The sequence below is a fragment of the Micromys minutus genome (assembly GCF_963924665.1).
Source record: "Micromys minutus genome assembly, chromosome: 10".
Taxonomy (NCBI): domain Eukaryota; kingdom Metazoa; phylum Chordata; class Mammalia; order Rodentia; family Muridae; genus Micromys; species Micromys minutus.
The window spans coordinates 8,206,591-8,225,985 of NC_137979.1; the positions used below are offsets into that span (position 1 = coordinate 8,206,591).

Sequence of the window (19,395 nt, forward strand, 5' to 3'; positions counted from 1 at the left end):
TGTTCTTCCTAGCTTCCATGGGCAGGCGAAATGGTGAGTCTCACTTACAAGAGGATCTTGAATTATCTGTTAGTCTATGGGAGTCTCTCGCAGGTGGGGTCAAGTAGGAGGCCCCTTACAAACAGAAGTGGTAGCTTCTTGGGCCAAGGCCAAGGTGGACCTGTCCCTCACGCATATCTCTTTTTCCGGACTCTGGGAGGAATCATAAAACCCTAAGAATCATGCCTCATGGCTACACATGCAGCCAAGCCGACATTGTAGAAATGTGAAAACTAAGGTCCCCACAAAGGGAGGGGCCTGTCCCAGCTCACAGAGAAAACTTATGCTTGACCCACACTCCTTGCGTTACAGTCTACGACACTAGACATAGCAGCATAGACCTGAATTCACTCACTGTCTCCAGGAAACCGGAAGTACTATTGAGTTGAATTCTCCGAGGCTCTGGACTTGTTGGGAAGAGCTATTGCAACACCTAGTAACGCGTGCCTTGGGCGGAGGAGAAAGTGGGTTTACGGCGCTTTGTACCGTGGGAGAACGGTTCCTGTGAATCTGAAAGGAACGTTTCCTACCTTTAAAGTTGGGCCGGATCCTAGCATCATACCCAGAGGTCCTCCCCATGAGCTTATCCAGGAAGTCCGAGGGTGACATAGGCTTGGGTGCAGAGCGCGCAGCGTTAGCCTCTTTGGAAGCAGCAAGGCTAAGAAGAGAGAGAGAGAGAGAAGCACAGGTTGATGGTGGCTCTTCTCCATGCCCCGATCAGACCGCAGCCTTGTTCAGCCACTTAAAACATGGAATTCTCTGAGCTTGAGCTCCTTTTAAGGAGGAAGGCACGGGCCACACTGTTTATTCAGCCACAATGGAAGCCAGCCTGGGGCCTGGCAGACAGCCAGTGTCTGACTGAGACTGAGAAGTCTCCGACTCCTCACAGTGTCTGCTATCATGAGTCATCACAGTGGCTGCTGGGTCTCCTTGGGAGAGGAGGCTGAGAGGTTGGGTCTGGGTCTGCCTGAGGAGAACAATGGAGGGTCCTTCTGGTTAACTCAGTTGTGTATTGGGTACCTGCCTTCTCTCAGGTGTGTGGGCTATTAAAGGGTCTCAGAGATAACGTACCCACTTGATTTAAAGTTCTCTTCAGAATCAGCCTGACAAATACAGAGGCAGATGCCTGCAGCCAACCATTGGACTGAGAACATGGTCCCCAACGGAGGAGTTAGAGAAAAGGCTGAGGGGCTGAAGGGGTTTGCAATCCCACAGGAAGAACAATATCAACCAACCAGACCCTCAGAGCTCCCAGGGACTAGACCACCAACCAAAGAGCACACATGGAGGGACCCGTAGCTCCAACAGCATATGTAGCAGAGGACGGCCTTGTTGGGCATCAACAGGAGGAGAGGCCTTTAGTCCTGTGAGGCCTCCAGTGTAGGGGAATGCCAGGGCTGGGAGATAGGAGGGAGTCGGTGGATGGGTGGGGGAGCACCTTCATAAAGGCAGGGGGAGTAGGGATGGATAAGGGGATTCTGGAGGGGAAACAGGGAAAGGGGATAACATTTGAAATGTAAATAAAGAAAATATCCAATATAAAAAAAGTAAATAGATAAAAAGTTGACAAAGTAAAATGCATTTGGAAATACAAATTCACGCTCCCCACTTTTAGCAGGCCACTTATGTGTGACAGTCCTGTGCTCGTGCATGCATGTGAGTGTGTGTATGTGCACACACTTGGTGATCATATGACAACGTGAAGTAATAATTCTTCTTGTCTACCATGTGGGTCCTGGGGATCGGACTCTGGCCGTCAGACTTGTTGTTACCCTCTGAGCAATCTCGCCAGGTCCAACTGTTTATTTTTAAACAGTTATATCTATTTATATCCCAGATCAGGGATCACTTGATTTTCTTTATTTATTTCTTGTTTGCTCTCTAATCCCCCAGGTGTCTACCCTTAATTGGTGCTCAGTGATTTCATGACGACTGAGTGATACAGAGACACCCATTAATTAATCAAATATTCCTGTTAATAGAAAATGTTTGTAAATATTGGTACATGGGTTAACAATGTAAAATAATTAGACTACTATACACAGTATAAAAACACAGACATAGTAAGGCATTTCTTAGGAGATTTGCAAGGTATGCTGGGATTTTCCCAAGCATCCTTGCTCAGGCTCTGGGATGCTCTTTTCAAGTCTCAAAGGGCTGTGGTTAATGGATTAGGGGCAGGAATACCTTATTTTTTAAAACTCAGTTAACAGATATTAACATTCTTTTTTTTTGCAATTTTATTAAAAAAAACAGATACATGTACCAATTATTAAAAGCATTTTAGCGTAAATATATGAATATATTTTTGTCAGTACTTGATTTTTTTTTAAAGGTTTGATAGTATGCATTGAAATCTTACTATTTACAAAGATCATAAAGTACATGTAAAACAAAACGTAACATGGAAATAGTCAAAGTTTTCTTGGTGTGTATAAATTAAACATAATGATTTTTAAATACCAAAAAATTGCCACAAGGCTATCTTCTTAGCTCTTGAGTTATTAATGATTTAAGGTCTAGGTATACCCCACTCTGAGAGGGTACTATACACTTACTGTTTTTTTTTTTAGTTATTCCAATTTTGTGCATATACCCCTAAGCTGCTCCAACATACAATAAGGACACGTGCTCCACCATGTTCATAACAGCCGTATTTATAAGAGCCAGAAGCTGGAAAGAACTCAGATGCCCTTCAGTAGAGGAATGGATACAGAAATTGTGGTATATTTACACAATGGAGTACTACTCAGCTATTAGAAATAATAACCTTATGAAATTCCTAGAAAAATGGATGTATCTGGAGAATATCATCCTGAGTAAAGTAACCCAGTCACAAAAGAACAGACACAATACACAGCATGCAGTCATTTATAAGGTTCTGAATACCCAAGAAACAGCTCACAGGCCATATGAAGCTCAAAAAAAAAAAAAAAAAAAAAAAAAAAAAAAAAACCAAAACAAAAAAGGAATACTTTTCGTATTGTTTATGTGTTGTTAGGTGTGTAATTTGAGTCCTGGGATGGGATCTGCTTCTTCATGTTCTGATGAGAGTGTCTTGTATCCTAGTGAAAGCTTTGGGACAGTTGTGAGCAGAGGTTAGAGTGTGGGTGTGGATGATATCACAGAGCTTGGTGTGTGCCAACACGGGGTTACTGGTATCTGTGACAGGTTAAGCCACTTGTAGTCATGTGGGGGAGCAGTGTGCACAGGGACAGATGAATGGAGACAATGGTTGATGCACACATTACATGTGTTTTGTTTTTCTGTGCATTGTAGCACACAATGTAGTAGTGGCTCCCATCAGTTCTGCTTTGGTCATTCCAGTAGCAAGGCCAGCAAGTAGCAAGAGGGAAAGCCACAGAGGAACATTGCCTAGTAGCTTGCTCTCCATGGCTTGCTTTCTTATACACTCCAGAACCACCTGACTAGGGTAGCCCTGTCCATCATGGGCTGGACCCTCCCACATCAACCATTAATCAAGAAAATGCCTCATAGGCTTGCCTAGAGACCAATCTGAGGGAGGAAACGCCTCCTTTGAGATTCTCTCTTACTGGCTGATTCTAAGTTGTGTCCCTAAGGATAGGGACTATAACATCTGGTACAATGACAACTAAATGTAAAGGGGCGAGATTTGTGCAGTGTGGCAAATGTGTTGCTTGCCAGTGTCTGCAGCCTGAGGATGTCCTCACCAACAGGGAGAGATGCTGTGGCTATATTGCAAGCATTACAGATACACACAGACTTAGTGATGACCCATCTCAGATGGTGAGAGCAGCTCAGAGATTCAATAATGGTTCAGGTTGGGTATGGTGGTGCACCCCTACAATCTCAGGGCTTGAGACAGGAGGTGAGGCAGGAGGATTGCTATGAGTCCAAACATAGTACGATAGTGCCTAGATGAAAAGAGCAGGATCGAATATCCTCAACTGGCCTCTGTGGACAAACATAACACACACACATATACACATGAAATAAATCTTAAGAAAAGAACCTCCCCTCAAAACAAGAGGCAAACAAACCAATCAAACTTAATTCAACATTATTGTGTGTATTCAACAACAACCCCCAAATCTCCATGGTTTCCCAATATTTTCCCCAGAGACAAAGGCTCCATCTTGATGCCAAAAGGGTCATTTCCCTGTGCCTGATAATCCTCATCCGTTTCTCTCTCTGTTTGGACAGTGCAATTTGCACAGGATTATTTTAAGCCTCCCCCTCCGTGTTCAGTGGATCTGTGTTCTGGGCATCTGTGGACACTGCAAAGACAGCATTTGGAGTCACTGCCTCTGGGGACTTTAAGTACTTACTTAGAGTCTGTGACCTACTGGACCTAGGAGCTGAATGAGTCTGAAAATGAGGCACCTGACAGCATACAAGTACTAAGATTTATTTTATTAATGATTGTGTGTGTGTGTGTGTGTGTGTGTGTGTGTGTGCAGATGCCCATGGAATCCAGAAGAGAGCATTGAATCCCTGAGAGTTGGGGTTATAGACGTTTTTGAGCTGCCTGACATGGGTGCCTTGAACTGATCTAGGGTCCTCTTCAGGGGCAGGAAGAGCTCTTAACTGCTGTGCCATCTCTCCAGCCCCCAGATAAATCTGATGAATACTAATTGACAGAAGAGTTTGGCAGTAGATGCAATTTTTTTTTAACAGAACCCAGGGCACGTGTCTCACCAGGGCCTTAAGGAACCTCAGTTGTGACTCTCCACATGACAGATACCACATGTATCTGTTTGAGTCACTTTTGCCAACTTGATTCAAACGAGAGTCACCTGAGAAAAAGGAATTTCAATTGGGGAATTTCCACCCTCATATTAGCCTGGAGGAGTGTCTGTGGAGAGTTTTCTTTATTAATGATTGATATGGGAGAACACAGCATATTATGGGTAGTGCTACCCTTGGGCAGGTAATCTTGGGTTGTATAAGAAAGCAAACAGAGAAAGCCAAGGGGAGCAAGACAGTAAACAGTGTTCCTCTATGGTCTCGGCTTCAAGTCTTGCCTTCAGGTTTCTGCCAGAATTCCTGACCTGGCTTCCTTAGCTGACAGACTGTAATCTTTAAGCCAAGTAAATAATTTGTTTCCTCTTTATTTTGGGTATAGGTGTTTATCACAGCAGCAGAAATAAAACTAGGAACCCATGGAAAGGCTTGGGCACAGTGTTCAACTGCAAGGCAGGTCAATGGAAGGACATGGGGACATAAAGACATGGGGACATGGGACCTTGGGTGAGTTAGTTTTCCTCCTGATTTTTATGTGCCTATGATCTGGAATGAGGCTTAGCATAATTTTAGAGGAGTCTGAAGCTTGGAAGCACATTCTTGTAGGTGGGAGCTGGTCTTATATCCTTCGGGAAATGGACACATACTTGTGCCATTTTTTTCCCCATCCAGTGTCAAGATGTCTGCCTAGTGCCAACTCTTTTCTTAAGACTTTTTGGGTATTAGGAAGAAAGTCCAGACCTATGTCTAGGGTCTCATTCTCCAGGGAATAAGGAGTATGAATCTCAATTTTAAATAAACTAGAGCTATCTAGGACATGGCAACTACCATATGTAGCACAGTGCTACCAAGAACCACTCTGGATTAGTAGAGGGACGGCCCTCACAATGTTCCATGTAGAAAAACATCTAGATGCAAGGGCAGAAAAAGTGATAAGCATGTAAGGTAGTAGAGGAGAGAAATAAAGAGGATCCAGGTAGCTAAGAGGATTCTGGGAAATGGAGGGGAAAGGGAACCAAGAAGAGTACAAGGAAAAGGAGAGACCAAGGGCAGAAGTGTTTAGGGTGATTAATGGCTGCAGTCAAGAGACTGGTGAATGTAGAGGTTGGGCATTCAAATCACTTGTGGGTGTGGGGGCAGGCAAGAGGGACTGTGGGTAAAACATTTGTGATCAGTCATCTAAGCTGGTGTGGGTTGCCTTGGAAACACTGGAGGCAGGAAGAGTGTTGGGTGGAAGAAACAGCTTATCTAGTTTAGAGGTTTGAGAACTTGGGAAGCAAAAAGAATTTGAGAGAGAAAGAGAGAGAGAGAAAGTGAGAGAGAGAGAAACACAGTGGCAAGAGAGTAAGAGATAAGGGTGGAATACCACATAGGCTGAGTGGTAAGGTTAAGTGGTAAGGTTGAGTGGTAAGGCTGAGTGGTAAGGCTGAGTGGTAAGGCTGAGTGGTAAGGTCTATGTCCTTATAGTGGGTCCAAAGTTAAGGGCTGGGGAGATGGCTCAGTGGGTAAAGTGCTGAGGACCTGAGTTTGAATCTTCAGAACCCATGAAAATTAGGGTATATCGCCAGGCACTGTGGTGCATACCTTTGATTCCAGCACTTGAGAAAGAGAGGCAGGTAAATCTCAGTTACAAGCCAGCCTGGTCTACCTTCTACATACCTACTATATGCATCAGGTGTGTGCTTGTGGGGTGTACAAATAAGAATGTCACTGCCAACCAGAATAATTTCCCATATGAATGTCTCCTTTAGTGGGTGGCACAAACCAATGACCCACTGTCATCAAATGAAAAAGTCTTTTTGCCTTTTGCCTCCCTCCTTCCCTCCTTCCCTCCCTCCCTCCCTCCCTCCCTCCCTCCCTCCCTCTGTCCCTCTGTTCCTTTCTCCCTCCCTCTCCCCTTTCATTCCTTGTGTCTATGCAAGTGCATGTGCACACGTGTCCATGTGTATCTGGATGGAAGCCTAGCATTAATGTCATCCTTAATTGCTTCGTGCTTGTTCTTTTGAGACAGGGTCTCCCTCAGGTAAACTTAGAGCTCATCTATGAGGCCCTGATGACTGGCCCACAAGCTCCAGGGGTCTTCCTGTCCCCACTTGCCCAGTTCCAGGATTACAGCTGTATACTGCCACTCTCAGCTTCTTAATGTGGTTTCTGGGGATTGAACTTCAGTTTGCAATGCAAACACTTTACCCAAGGCTATTGATTGCTCAGGGGACAGAACTGGTGATATTCTGCAGCTTTTAGGAGAGGAAGTTGCCATGTGGCTTAGATGGTACCATCAGACTCCTGTGGTAAACTGGAAGGGGAAGGCAGTATTTGGTTGATTAGAGACATTGAGTTTTCGGTCATTTAAGCCTCTGTCAACTTTTAGAAAGACTCGACAGACATCTGCCACCGTCCAAGTCATGCTTCTGAATGAAGGATATGGCAGATGGTGGGGAGGTGCTATCTTCTGAGCTTCTGAGAAGAGGTGGTTCAGCCAGGCTGGTGTTCTTGGCTTGATGGGTTGAATTGATTTCTGTCCTTGGTTTTGGAGGTTGTCATAGCAAGGGTATGGCTGGTCACCCCCAGCTTCTCCTGAGTTGCATCATCAGGTCAACATCTGGCTTCCCCCCTGCCAGCTGTGCGGTTCTGGTTTTATTTGATTGCAGTAAGGGGCTTAAGCCAGTGGGGGAGAGCCTGGCATTTTATTACTCTCACTTTGCGATCTGCTAAGCAGTACCAGGGAGCAGACTGCCACAGACTCATGCTTTAAGTTCACTCTCCCCGGGGTCTTAGGGAACAAGATGCCTTTGCCTCATCCTGCTTTTTATGACTGCATGTGGGAGAGAAGCACATGTATTTCAACGTGATTCTCCTCTGCTATCGAAATAAAAGTCTATGTTTAGGGAGCTGCAAAGAATCTCGGGTTTCTTCCAGTTCTGTACCTGTCCCTCGGAAGATCTCATTCTCCAGAGATCGTTATGTTTGTTGTTGTCAATCCCAGTCTGATGCTCTCTATAGCTTTCTCCAGCCTGGAATGCACCAACATTTAAATGTCCCCACAGAGCAAGGCCAGCCAAAGAATGAGTCCAGTGAGAGGGCTAGCAAAATTTAAGGAAGATCTCTCTCTCTCTCTCTCTCTCTCTCTCTCTCTCTCTCTCTCTCTCTCTCTCCCTCTTCCCTCCCCCCTTCTCTCTCTTGATTGTGGCAGGGGTGTCAGATAGCCTCACTTGCTCACCTCTCCCTGAACCTAGCACTTGCAGCATCCTGGATCCTCCAGGTTGGTCTACTCAGGCCACATTTTCTTAGACATTGTCAAATCCTGAAGAAGGCCTGTCTGTGTCTTTGACATTCCACCTTATTTTCAGAAAGCTTCCCTCGATGGCAGGAAACATCCTGAGACAAACACTGATTGTACTCAACATGCACTCTGAACATGCTGTATCTTACTTTGTAGGAAAAAAAACCCATCCTGTTTTGTACATAAAGAGAAAGAGCCTTAAGCATGTGACTTGACCAGGCCGTCTTGTGGCCTTCCATAGGGGACTTGATAAATGATGTCTAAGCATTCTTTATTCTCATCTCCTCCCACTCTCCATTTATCTGCCAAGGCTTACATCATGGAAGCCCCAACTATTCCATGGTTGGAGACCAACCCTCAGTTCTATAGTCTTCCTTCCCTTCAGAATGGAGTTTTGTGCATAATCTCATAGGTTAGTTGACACAGCTTTCATGAAACATGGGAAGGGCCCCAGAGACACTTGTTAAATGAATAAAATGCCCCTGAGATTCTGGATAAGGCTTATTTATCTGAGTAGTCATGTTTCATTAGGGGTTCTACCTGTCTAAAGTCTACAAGTTCTTAGGCTTATGGCTATAATTTCAGTACTTGGGAGACTAAGACTGGAAGATTGCTCCGGCCTAAGTTTGGGGCTCATCTGGGCAGCAGAGTGAGATCTTGTCTCAAACCAACCAGCCAACCAACCAACCAACCAACAAACCAACCAACCAACCAACCAACCAACTAACCAACCAACCAACCAACCAACCAATCAACCAACTAACCAGCCAGTCAATCAACAAGACAACCCCTAAATTCTGTCCCTAGTGTCTTCAGTAAGACCCTTGAGAAGGTTATTTGTGTGTGTTTTCATGTATGCGCGTATGTGTGTACATATAGATGTTGAGGTCCATGTTGGGTGTTTTCTTCAGCTGCTTTCTACCTTATTTTTGAGACATGGTTTCTCACTGAACCTGGAGCTCATGAATTTGGCTAGACTGGCTGGATTTTTCTGTCTCTGCCTCCCTGTCATTGGGGTTATGAGTGTATGCCATGGACCTAGGTGTTTCTTGTGGGTGCTAGGAGTCAAATTTAGATTCTCATGCTTGTGTGGCAAGTACATCGCCATCCAAGTCATCTCTGCAGTCCAAACTCTTAATAATCTCTGGAAAAATTCAGGGCAAGGGCGTAGAAGGCATTCCTTTTTATTTCTGGAATGTTCATGAACATTCCCTGGACAGCACAGTTTGCCATGGTCAAACCCTGTGTCTGTGGATAAGTACCATATTTTTGAAATCTTTTGTCACTAATTACAATTCTACATGAATGACTTTTTTTTGGCTCCCACCTTCTTTGTGTATAGGACTGGACAGAGGTGGGGTGGGGTATGGATTGGGCTGTGGTAGGTGTTAAGTAGTCCTGGATGAGACAGGGACAAAAGAATTCAGGGAACTCTTCAGAGGCCAGGGGACAAGCCAGGGTTGTTGCTGTGGCTGAGTCCAAGCTCTTAGCAGGCCTGGTTTCATCAGCATGCACGCCACGAGTCAGCCTCAGCCGGGAGAGTGGATGGCTCTTATTACCTTCGATGCGGCTTTCTGTTTAATCAGATAAATCTCACTGGAGAGATGTGTGTGTGTGTGTGTGTGTGTGAGTGTGTGTGTGTGTGCATGTACACACGCAAAGAATAGAGCTCAGGGCCTCTGAATGGAAAGTTTAGGGTAAAGATATTGAACAGACAAGTAAATGTTGGTCATTTGAGGTCACAGGTAGAGAAATATAAACAGAGGACAAATAGGTCTGAAATGGAGATGTGTATCAGAGAGCTTGTGATAGTGGTGGTTCCTATTCACTAGGCACTTTGCATATATTAGCATATTTAGTCTTTTTAATGACCCTATAAAGATGACATCATCACCCCATTTCACTGATGCAGAAGCTGACGCATTCTCTTTCAGACGGCTAGCCAGAACTATGCGTCTAGTAAAACAGCAAGCATAGGAGCCTACCAGTCTCTTCTGCCCACATGCTTCTGCCACAGCTCTGATGCTGCGGTTCATGCTTCCAAGGTCACGATGTCAGCAGCTGCTCTGTTCCAGTTACTGTTTCCATGACTCTTTGGAACTGTAGGGGAGATCCTGGGGCACTCAGTATTGAAAGACATGGTTTCAGAACAACATGGACATCATTCTTGACCCATGGCTGCCTTGGATACCTACAGCATCACCAGGCAGAGGCTTGCCCAGGGCTCTAGATAGTAGGGCCATAATGGCACTGAAGGGTCCCTGGATGTGGTATGAGGCATCTGTTTGAGAACTTGATCATTCCCTAAAGGCAGTAAATGGACAGATGAAATCTTCTTATTGTTTATGAAATAATTGCTACCAAAACCTATCTCAAGTACAACAGCAGTGGTAGGAGGGAGGGGGCAGGACTTGAATCCCCAGTACCAGGGATATAGAGACAAGAGGATTGTGAGTTCTAGGGCAGCAGGAGCTACAAGTGAGAGCCTGTCAAAATGCCCAGGACTGGGCATGGGGTTCAGCAGCAGAGTGCCTGCCTGGCACATGTAAAAAAGAAAAAAATAATCAAGCCAGCCTCTCTCTTGCCTTTCACTGTATCTCTGCCCAGTTCACTCATTGTTAATGTAGGATCTGCCCTTACCAAAGTCAGCTGTTTAATGACAAAAGATCCCAGGTTCTTTTTTTTTTTTTAACCAATGTTGTGGAAACAAATGTTAATTTCTGAGATTAGTCAAGGGTTTTCTTTATTAGGCACTTCAAGTTAATAACCATCGAGTTTGAGATAGTGTTAAGTTCATTAGTTCATTTATTTACTTACTAAAAATAATTATAGCGTACTTATTACATGTCTGAGTAGTTCGTGGAACAGAGTTTAAAAACGACTACCTGCTGCTGGTCCTCGCTGGGCGGCTATAAAGTACCAGACATGAAGTTAATTGTATTGTGGCTGGAGAGATGACTCAGGGTTTAGAAGTACTTGTTGCCCTGGTGCAAGAACCTGAGTTCGAATCCCCAGAATCCTTGTTAAGCTAAGCATGGTTGTGCTCATTTGTAACATGAGTGTCCCTGTCACAGGACGGGAGGTGGAGACAGGAGACTCTCAGGACGCTTGTGGGACAGTTGGACTGGTCCATGCCATAGCAAATCAGAGATTGTCTCAAAAAGGTAGAAGACAAAAAGCAGCATCTGAAGTTGTCCTCTGACCTTCAAACATGCACCTTGGCAAGTGTATGCCTGCTGCCCTCACACACGAGAGCAAGCTCACACATGGACACACACACACACACACACACACACACACACACACACACACACACACTTGTTGAAGACAATGTAAAATACTATACAAATAAAAGCTAGTTTCGGAGCACAGCATACTCTCTCCTGCTGTTTCTCTCTCTCATTCTCCAAAATGGCGGATATTTTGTTGTAGCCAAACATGATGACAAACACACCGTAGATCACGATTTGTGTGTACGCATGTGTATTTCTGCATGTGTGGAAGTCAGAGGACAATCTTGGCTTGTTGGCCCTAGGTGATGTCTAAATTTTAATTTTTGAAATAGTGCCTCTCTGGCCAGAGCTCATTGGTTAGAGAAGGCCAGCTGGCTAGTGAAGTCCAGGGATCTTGTCTCCATCTCTGCCTTCCCAGTACTGGATCCATGAGTAACGTGGCCTTCTTCATTCCTTCCTGAGCTTCGGGAATTGAACACATGTCCTTCTGCACTTTATGGAGCTGTGCTGCCAGTCTACGAATATTTCTCTTGCAGAGTAACATATAGCAAATACTTTTCACTTAGAAGGTGATGTGTTCATCACATGACACGCTCTGGACTTTAGCCAGGTTATAGAAGCAGCTGTGACATCAGGTGCTTGGGCATGGCTAAAACTCTGTTAATCTTATGCTCTAGAAAGACCATTTCTTCCCTCTCCCTAGACTTCCAGCACACCTCCCCAGGTTTCTCTTTTACTGAAATCTGCTCCACTGGGAAACCTGAAGAAATAAAGAACTTGCATGAAAATAAAAATAATAAGTTTTGAGCAGAAGTTAAGCACCAGACTCTTGCTCTGCTGTGGAGTAGCTGGGTGGCTGTTTCAGGCTGATCATGCTAAGGTTTTGTTCCTTCTAGACTTGTGAAATGAAGACAGAGTACTTGCTTTTAACTGGGGTAGAGGTAGGTTTTTACAGAACAAGTATTCCTATTTTTTTTTTCAATTTGTATGATCAACATCAGAATGCTCCTATGTCATCAGTGTTAAACAGCCTTCAACCCAAACAGAGTTGGCTGATCTCGGCTCTGTGATGGTGAAACCTGGAGGGCTTTCTAGAAATTTCTGGAATCTTCTCTGTGCTCTACCCTGGAATCTCCCAGGGCAATGCCTCCTCCCATCTAGAAGTATCACGCATCTTTCAGGTGGTTATTCTGCTGCGCACTTAGTAATTTCTCTGCCGAAGAGTGAGTTAATAGTCTTATGTTAACATTTTTCTAAAAAAGGTGGCGATCTGGTGATGAGAGGGCAGTCATTGCTCCTGCACCACTCAGTGTGAGATGCTGTTTGGTGGCAAAAATGCCCAGCCATGAGCTAGCTGCTGGCCTTCAGATCTGCGTGGTGCAGTGGCATTTTCTTCCAGTGATGGCGGCAATGGACAGATGTTGGAAAAGCCCTACGAGGACTCAATAAAGATGGAACCCATCTTGGTCCTGTGCCTACAACCCCATGATCCAAAATTCTTTGGATGGCATACTGGTAAATTTCTTCTAGTTTTTCTTTCCTTTATATAGATTTTTTAGTTTCTGAGATTTTCATGGGAGATTCTGGACGAGAATCTCCCCCAATCCCCATTACCAAATCTTTAGACTCATGCTCAATGATTCTAGAATGTGCTTAAATGGCAGCACATGCCAGTCTCTCTCTCTCTCTCTCTCTCTCTCTCTCTCTCTCTCTCTCTCTCTCTCTCTGTCTATCTGACTTTCTATATCTGTCTGTCTCTGTCTTTCTGTCTGCCTCTCTGTCTCTCTACATTCCCTGGTCCTTCTGTGGATCACCACAGAAAATGGGCCACACCATTTTGAAAAGCTCCTCCATTTTTGATAAGCTATGGTAATTCCAGTAGCTATAGTAATTATTTAGTTTGCAAACTAAAGTAAGTTGTCCCTCTAGATTCTTACTTCCTTTGGCCTGAGGAGCCCCAGTAATGGAAAGCCAAGAAAAATGTCTGTCAATCACCTGACATTCTTTAACTGACTACTCATTGGCTAACTACACAATGACCGACTGGGGCTAAATAAGAGACAGTTCAATAGACTCCCTACCCCTTTCTCTAAAGTGTACATACAGAAAGGGACCTCCCCTGTCATGTGGACGAACGCACCTAAGAGATACCATCATGCTTCTGTTGTCTGGATATCTACAGCATTAGTAACTTTTGATGAATCTGCTGCTCAAATAGCCACATGCCTCAGTATCTCTTTTGAACAGCAAACTAAAAATCTTTTGGCAGTATTTTTCAAGTTCGTTACGAGTCATGCTGAGGGCTGGAGAGATGGCTCAGTGGTTAAGAGCACTGACTGCTCTTCCAGAGGTTCTGAGTTCAAATCCCAGCAACCACAAGGTGGTTCTTAACCATCTGTAATGGGATCTGATGCCCTCTTCTGGTGTGTCTGAAGACAGCCACAGTGTATTCATATAATAAATAAATCTTAAAACAAACAAACATACAAACAAACAAACAAACAAAACCCCAAACAAGCAAGTGTCATGCTGAAAGTCCCACTGGGACAAATTTCTGCTCCTGTAGTAGAAACAAAACTGGCGAGTCCATGGCTTGGGCATGTTTCTGAGTTAGGAGCTGTAACAGTGAGATGGAGCCCCCACCCCATCTGACTTTCAGCACCATCTCGAGCAGAACATTAGAATTCTCTCTGAGTTTTCCATAGTGCAGGTTGACAAGAAGGGAGATGACCCCTCTAACTTGCCTTCTCAGGCACTTGCTCCTATTGCCCAGGTAACCGTAGTCACTGACGCATGCTCACGAGAATCGGGTGGCCTCTATGGCAGATGGTCCGGATGCCCACATGGTGTGGTGCATTGTGTCGCTTTCTCTACTGAATCCCTCTGCTCTCATTTTTCAGCCTTTTCATCCTTATAGTCCTCATGTCCTTGAACACTTAAGACACAGGAAGACCATGCGCAGAACCCACTACACAGTGACCTTGGGCAAGTCCCTTTGGTCTCATAGGACTATTTATTAGCAGGGAAATAAGGCTACTAACAGAGCATCCTCTGGGATTGTTATGGTTAAATAAGAAAATATTTCTTTGGTGCTGACTGTACTGCTGAGCATAGATAGACAGCTTGTTTTGTCTGATAGCTACCGCCCTGAGTTCAGATCCATGCAGAAGGAGTAGGTGGCCTTCATTGCAATTTGATTCCAGCCTAGATTAGGACTCTTCATTCTGAGAACCCCAGGGGAATCTAAGGCCTGTAAGAGGCAGGGAGGGCAGGGACTGCTGGATGTGGGCTCCACTTTAAATCTTGGCTAATTTATTGTGTTCGGTTGTAGGCCCTGCATTTTAAGAGGGATATTAGCATCTGGACCAGATCCAGAAAGGAACAACCGGGCTGGTAAACAAACTTGAAATTGACCTATAAGGAATAATTAGGGACTCTGGATGTTTGGCTGAGAGAAGACTTGGGCAAAAGGGACCCTGTGCTGGGCTGTTGTGGGGAAGCAGGGACCTGACTTAATGAAACAATGGTCTGGAAGTCTTTTTTCTATTTTTCCAGGCACAGAGTTAAGCCGTTTGCAAATATTAGCTATTTTTCTTCTGCAAGATGCTCTGGGAGGTATGTGTTTGTATTCCTGTTGTACAGAGGATGTGACTAAGCTGCAAGAGGCAAGAAGTGATGTGTCAGGAAGTTACATGGCCTGTGTGTGTGTGTGTGTATGTTTCCATGTGTGTCTTTGTTTATATGTGTGTGTATTTGTGATATGTGGTTATATGTGGAGACAAAAGGTCAACCCCAGTCATCATCCCTCAGGTATTATCCACCTTGATTTTTTGAGACAGGGTCTCATTGGCGTAGGGTTCTCCTAGTAGGCCAGGGATCTGCTTCCCTCAGCATCTTCTGTGTTGGGATTACAAGTGTGAGCCATCACACCAGACTCTTTATGCAGGCTGTCTGGATCACACCCTAGGTCCTTATGCTTATACAACAGGCACATTCCTGACTGAGCTACCTCCCCAGCCCCAAGAGTGTTCTGCTTCTGTAGTTTTGTAGGCTTGTTCCAAGCAGCCAGGCAAAGCGAATGGGACTCTGAGTGTGGCTGCTTCATGCACCTGAGGATAGGATAGTCTCACTGTCGCAGCTTTCCCATAATGGAAGAGGCTGCCTGAGGCTGGGTGAGTTTCTGGCCACTGTTCAAATAGGAGCTGGAATTTTATTCAGCCCTGTGATCTACAGAGGACAGCAGAGATGAAGGGTTCTGGGACCAGGCCTCTACTATGCACATGTGTATTTTTCTAATGCACTAATTAAATATTACCCTTTGAGGGTCTTAGTGCTTACTGCTCTGCCAGAGAACCTAAGTTCAATTTCCTGTACCAACATGGTGTCTTCTTTATTTTTTTCCTTCTTTATTATTTTTTTCTCTGTATAGCCATGGCTATCCTGGAACTCACTCTGTAGATCAGGTTGGACTCGAACTCAGAGATCTGTCTGCCTTTGCCTCCTGAGGATGGAAGAAAGGAAGATCCCAGGAGGGGGAAAAGTAAGAGGTTTTCCCCAAATCACAGACTTGTCTAGTGGGAAAGGAAGGAGGTAATTTGGTGGCAGGCTTTCTCCCACCCAAGTTCTGCTACAACAAACTCCAACTTTTTTTTTTAATCTAGTACCACAAGATTTGGAACGCAGGTTCAGTTCCCTTCACTCCCATAGCAGTTCTTGACCAACTCCAGTTCCAGGGGATCTAGTGCCCTCTTCTGGCCTACCTGGGCTCCAGGCATGCACATGGAACACAGACATACATGTAAGCAAACCACTCATTTATACAAATTTTTATTAAAAAAACATTAAAAAACAAGCAAGAAGGCTGAAGATGCAGTTCAGTTTTTGGTAGAGTGCTTCCCCAGAATGCAGAGGACTGGAGGTTGGATCCCCGGCACCACATAGACCCAGTACAACTAAGAATAAGTAAGCTGAATTAAAGGAGTCCTGTGTTGGTTAAAATCCCAGCTTAGTCTCTTCATCCCAAAAATGGGGGTGATAGTAGGTCCTACTTCATCGGTTGCTAGTAAATTAAATAGTTGTATACCTGGAGTTCTTATCTGGTTAGGGTGCTAGGGACTTCACCTAGACCTTTGCACTTGCTAAGTAGGTGCTTGGCCAAGGAGATATACACACATCTTGTTACACGGGGCATTCAAAGACTTCCTGACATGTGGAGGGCTGTACACACGTATTATTTGCTAGTGCTACTTATTATAAGAAGTCTTACTTAGGGGAATTCTTGCCCATGGGAATTGTAGACATTTAGAAACTGTCATTCTTGATGATGACCCCATATCTTCACTATGCAGAAATCTTGTTCGATGATGTGGAATGTTGTCATGGGAATGAGACATGGCATCCTAGGTTCTAGTTTAGTCTGGATACTAATCCATTGTGTTTTTGGAGAAGGGCCTTTTCCTGTGGCCTCAGTTCTCCCTTGGAATGGGAGGCACCGGGCAAGAGAATTTTTTCCTTCTTTGGCTTAGTTCTTGTTCCATCTCCCATCACTCCTCTCTTTGAAGGTTTTATGAAGTAGCCCTTCATATCAGGTAAGACTCCAGTTACATCATTAAGAATGTATCTTGGCCACAACTTTGTTTTCATCTGCCTTCATTACTTTCTAGCATGTGCTTGTCATTATAGCCCTGGGGAAGCAGAGACAGGAAGATTCCCAGGGCTCCCTAGCAAGGCTGTCTTAGAGTCTCATAGATTATGATGAACTACAACTAAGGTGTCCTCTGGGATCCATATGTATACATGTGTATGTATACATACGTATATATGTAGACATATGTACACCCATATCCAAGCTCATATGTGCATACATACACCAAGACACAAAATCAATAAGTTAAAAACCCAAATATATGGCCTACCATCTTCCGATGACTGTACTTCTATCATCATGACTTCAACAGGAAAAGCGGCTTTGAGTTGCTCAGAAAAGAATCTCTGCAAACACACCAAAGAGTCTCAGCCTTCAGGTTCATTTACTCTAGGGGAAACGCAGCTAACTCAGCTGTCACCACTTTGGATCTGCCTTTTCTCTTTCAGGTTGTCTTTACCCTCCCATGATGGGTGTCTGCCTCCATCACACACCTTGAAGCCTATACTCTCTGATTTTCTTTCCTCCTTCAAATACGTTTTATTTCAGCTGGATGAGGTGGCCCAGGCTTTTAACTCCAGCACGTGGGAGGCAGAGGAAGGCGCATTTTTGTGAGTTTGAGGCCAGCCTGGTCTACAAAGTGAGTTCTAGGACATTTAGGAATACCCAGAGAAGCCCTGTCTTTAAAAAATAAATTTACTTTAAAAAATAGTTTGTATTACTGTGAAACATTCAAGCATTGTAGAACCATTTAATCTCAGGAATAAGAGTCTCCCATAGTCTCATTCTCAAGAGACAGTGACTATAAACAAATTTGGGTCCATATCTATGTATTTTACCCCCTCACATGAGAACACTTAGCCACATTAAAAAATGAAAGCTTTTTTTGCTATTATCAAATATTCTTCTTTGATGCTTGAGTTTCACATTCAATCTCATCATTTACCTTGAATAGTAAACAGATTTTTATTACATTTATGTATGTATATGTATGTATGTTTATGTGTGTATGTACACATGTAAGTATGCATGTATGTATGTGTGTGTGTGTGTGTGTGTGTGTGTGTGTGTATGTGCGTGTGTGTATGGCTATCAGAGGATAACTTGTGGAATCAGTTATATCTTTCCTCCATGTGGGTTCTGGCATCAAACTCAGGAGGTGAAGCTTGAAGAAAAGTGTCTTTGCCCCCAGAGCCATCTCATTGTCCCTACCTTGGCTATTTTGACTTCCCTCATGGAATGGGATCACTTTGTGCTTCTTTCTGGTCATGTGGCATTGGTCTCTTGTCAGTCTCTTAACCTCCTCATCTGTAGGAAAATGTACTTTTCTCCTATCTGCCCGTTTTCCTGTGTCATAGGCTCAGAGAGAAGAGGAGCACGGGTGAAAGAGTAGGTACCTGGAGGCGAACCTTTGTGAGCTCTGGTCCATTCTCTTGTTTCATTGGTTTTGTAATGCTACCAGACTCTGAAATTACTGTATTTCTGTTATATACTTGTCCTCGTGTGTGCAGGTATGTGTGTGAGTATGCAGGTCTGTGTGTGTGCAGGTATGTATGTGCAGGCATGTGTGTACAGGTGTGTGTGTGTGTGTGTGTGTGTGTGTGTATGCAAGTGAGTGTGTAGGTACTGTGTGCTATCTGTGTGTGTATTTGGGTACGTGTGTATGTATGCAGGTCAGTGTGCAGGTATATGTGCGTAGGCATGTATGTGGAGGTATGTGTGTGTAGGTGTGGTATGTGTGTATGCAGGTGTGTATGTGTGTATGCAGCTATGTGTGTACAGGTATGTGTGTGCAAGTATGTGTATGCAGGTGTGTGTGTACAGGTATGTGTGTGTATATGCAGGTGTGTGTGTATGCATCTCCACATTATTTTTTGAGATAGGGTCTTTCACTAAACCCAGAGGTCACCAAATTGGCCTGACTGGCCAGCTGGGTGTTCTCTTGTCTGCCTCTTCAGGCTCCACACTGTACCCAGCTTTCTATGCACATTTTAGGGGTCAAAATCAGGTCCTCATGTCCGTGCAGCAAACCCATCAGTGACTGAGCCACAGACTCATTTACTCTGTTGTTCATTTGGCTTGGTACCTAAGCCTCTCTAGGAGAGGGTGTTCTGAGGCCAGAGCTCTGCCCGTCCATGTGCCTCTCCTGTAACTTAGCACAATAGCCTGCTTCTATTCAGTATTGCTTTTATTTTTTTCCAGAGTGAAGAAGTGACCCACTTTCAGCTGAATAGAAGGCCACTGGGAGCGGACAGGCAGAGTGTGAGCAGGCTGAAGCTGGGTGACAGAGCCTAGAACTGTCCACTCTTGTCCTTGGGCTCAGAGTCATTCTTTCTCTCCCATTCAGCTTTTTCTCTGCGTTCATTGCTCCCTGTGAATTAGTCATTTCCTATGGCCCAGTTTAACTATCCAGAGTCTCATGAAACTGTCGCCATCTTTATACTGTCTCCCTGCCTCCAGCCTGTTGGATT

General features: G+C 44.4%; 1 protein-coding gene across 2 annotated transcripts in view; it reads right to left on the reverse strand.

The window, feature by feature from the left end:
* The window catches only part of GLRA1 (glycine receptor alpha 1), a gene marked incomplete at both ends in the record, with an annotated part of 95,408 nt that overhangs the window by 62,384 nt on the left and 13,629 nt on the right, over window positions 1-19,395 (reverse strand). For both annotated transcript variants that reach the window (XM_080923816.1, XM_080923815.1), the window contains one exon: window positions 570-697. In XM_080923816.1, coding sequence (XP_080779942.1) covers window positions 570-697 — 128 coding nt within the window. The remainder of the gene's footprint in view (window positions 1-569; window positions 698-19,395) is intronic.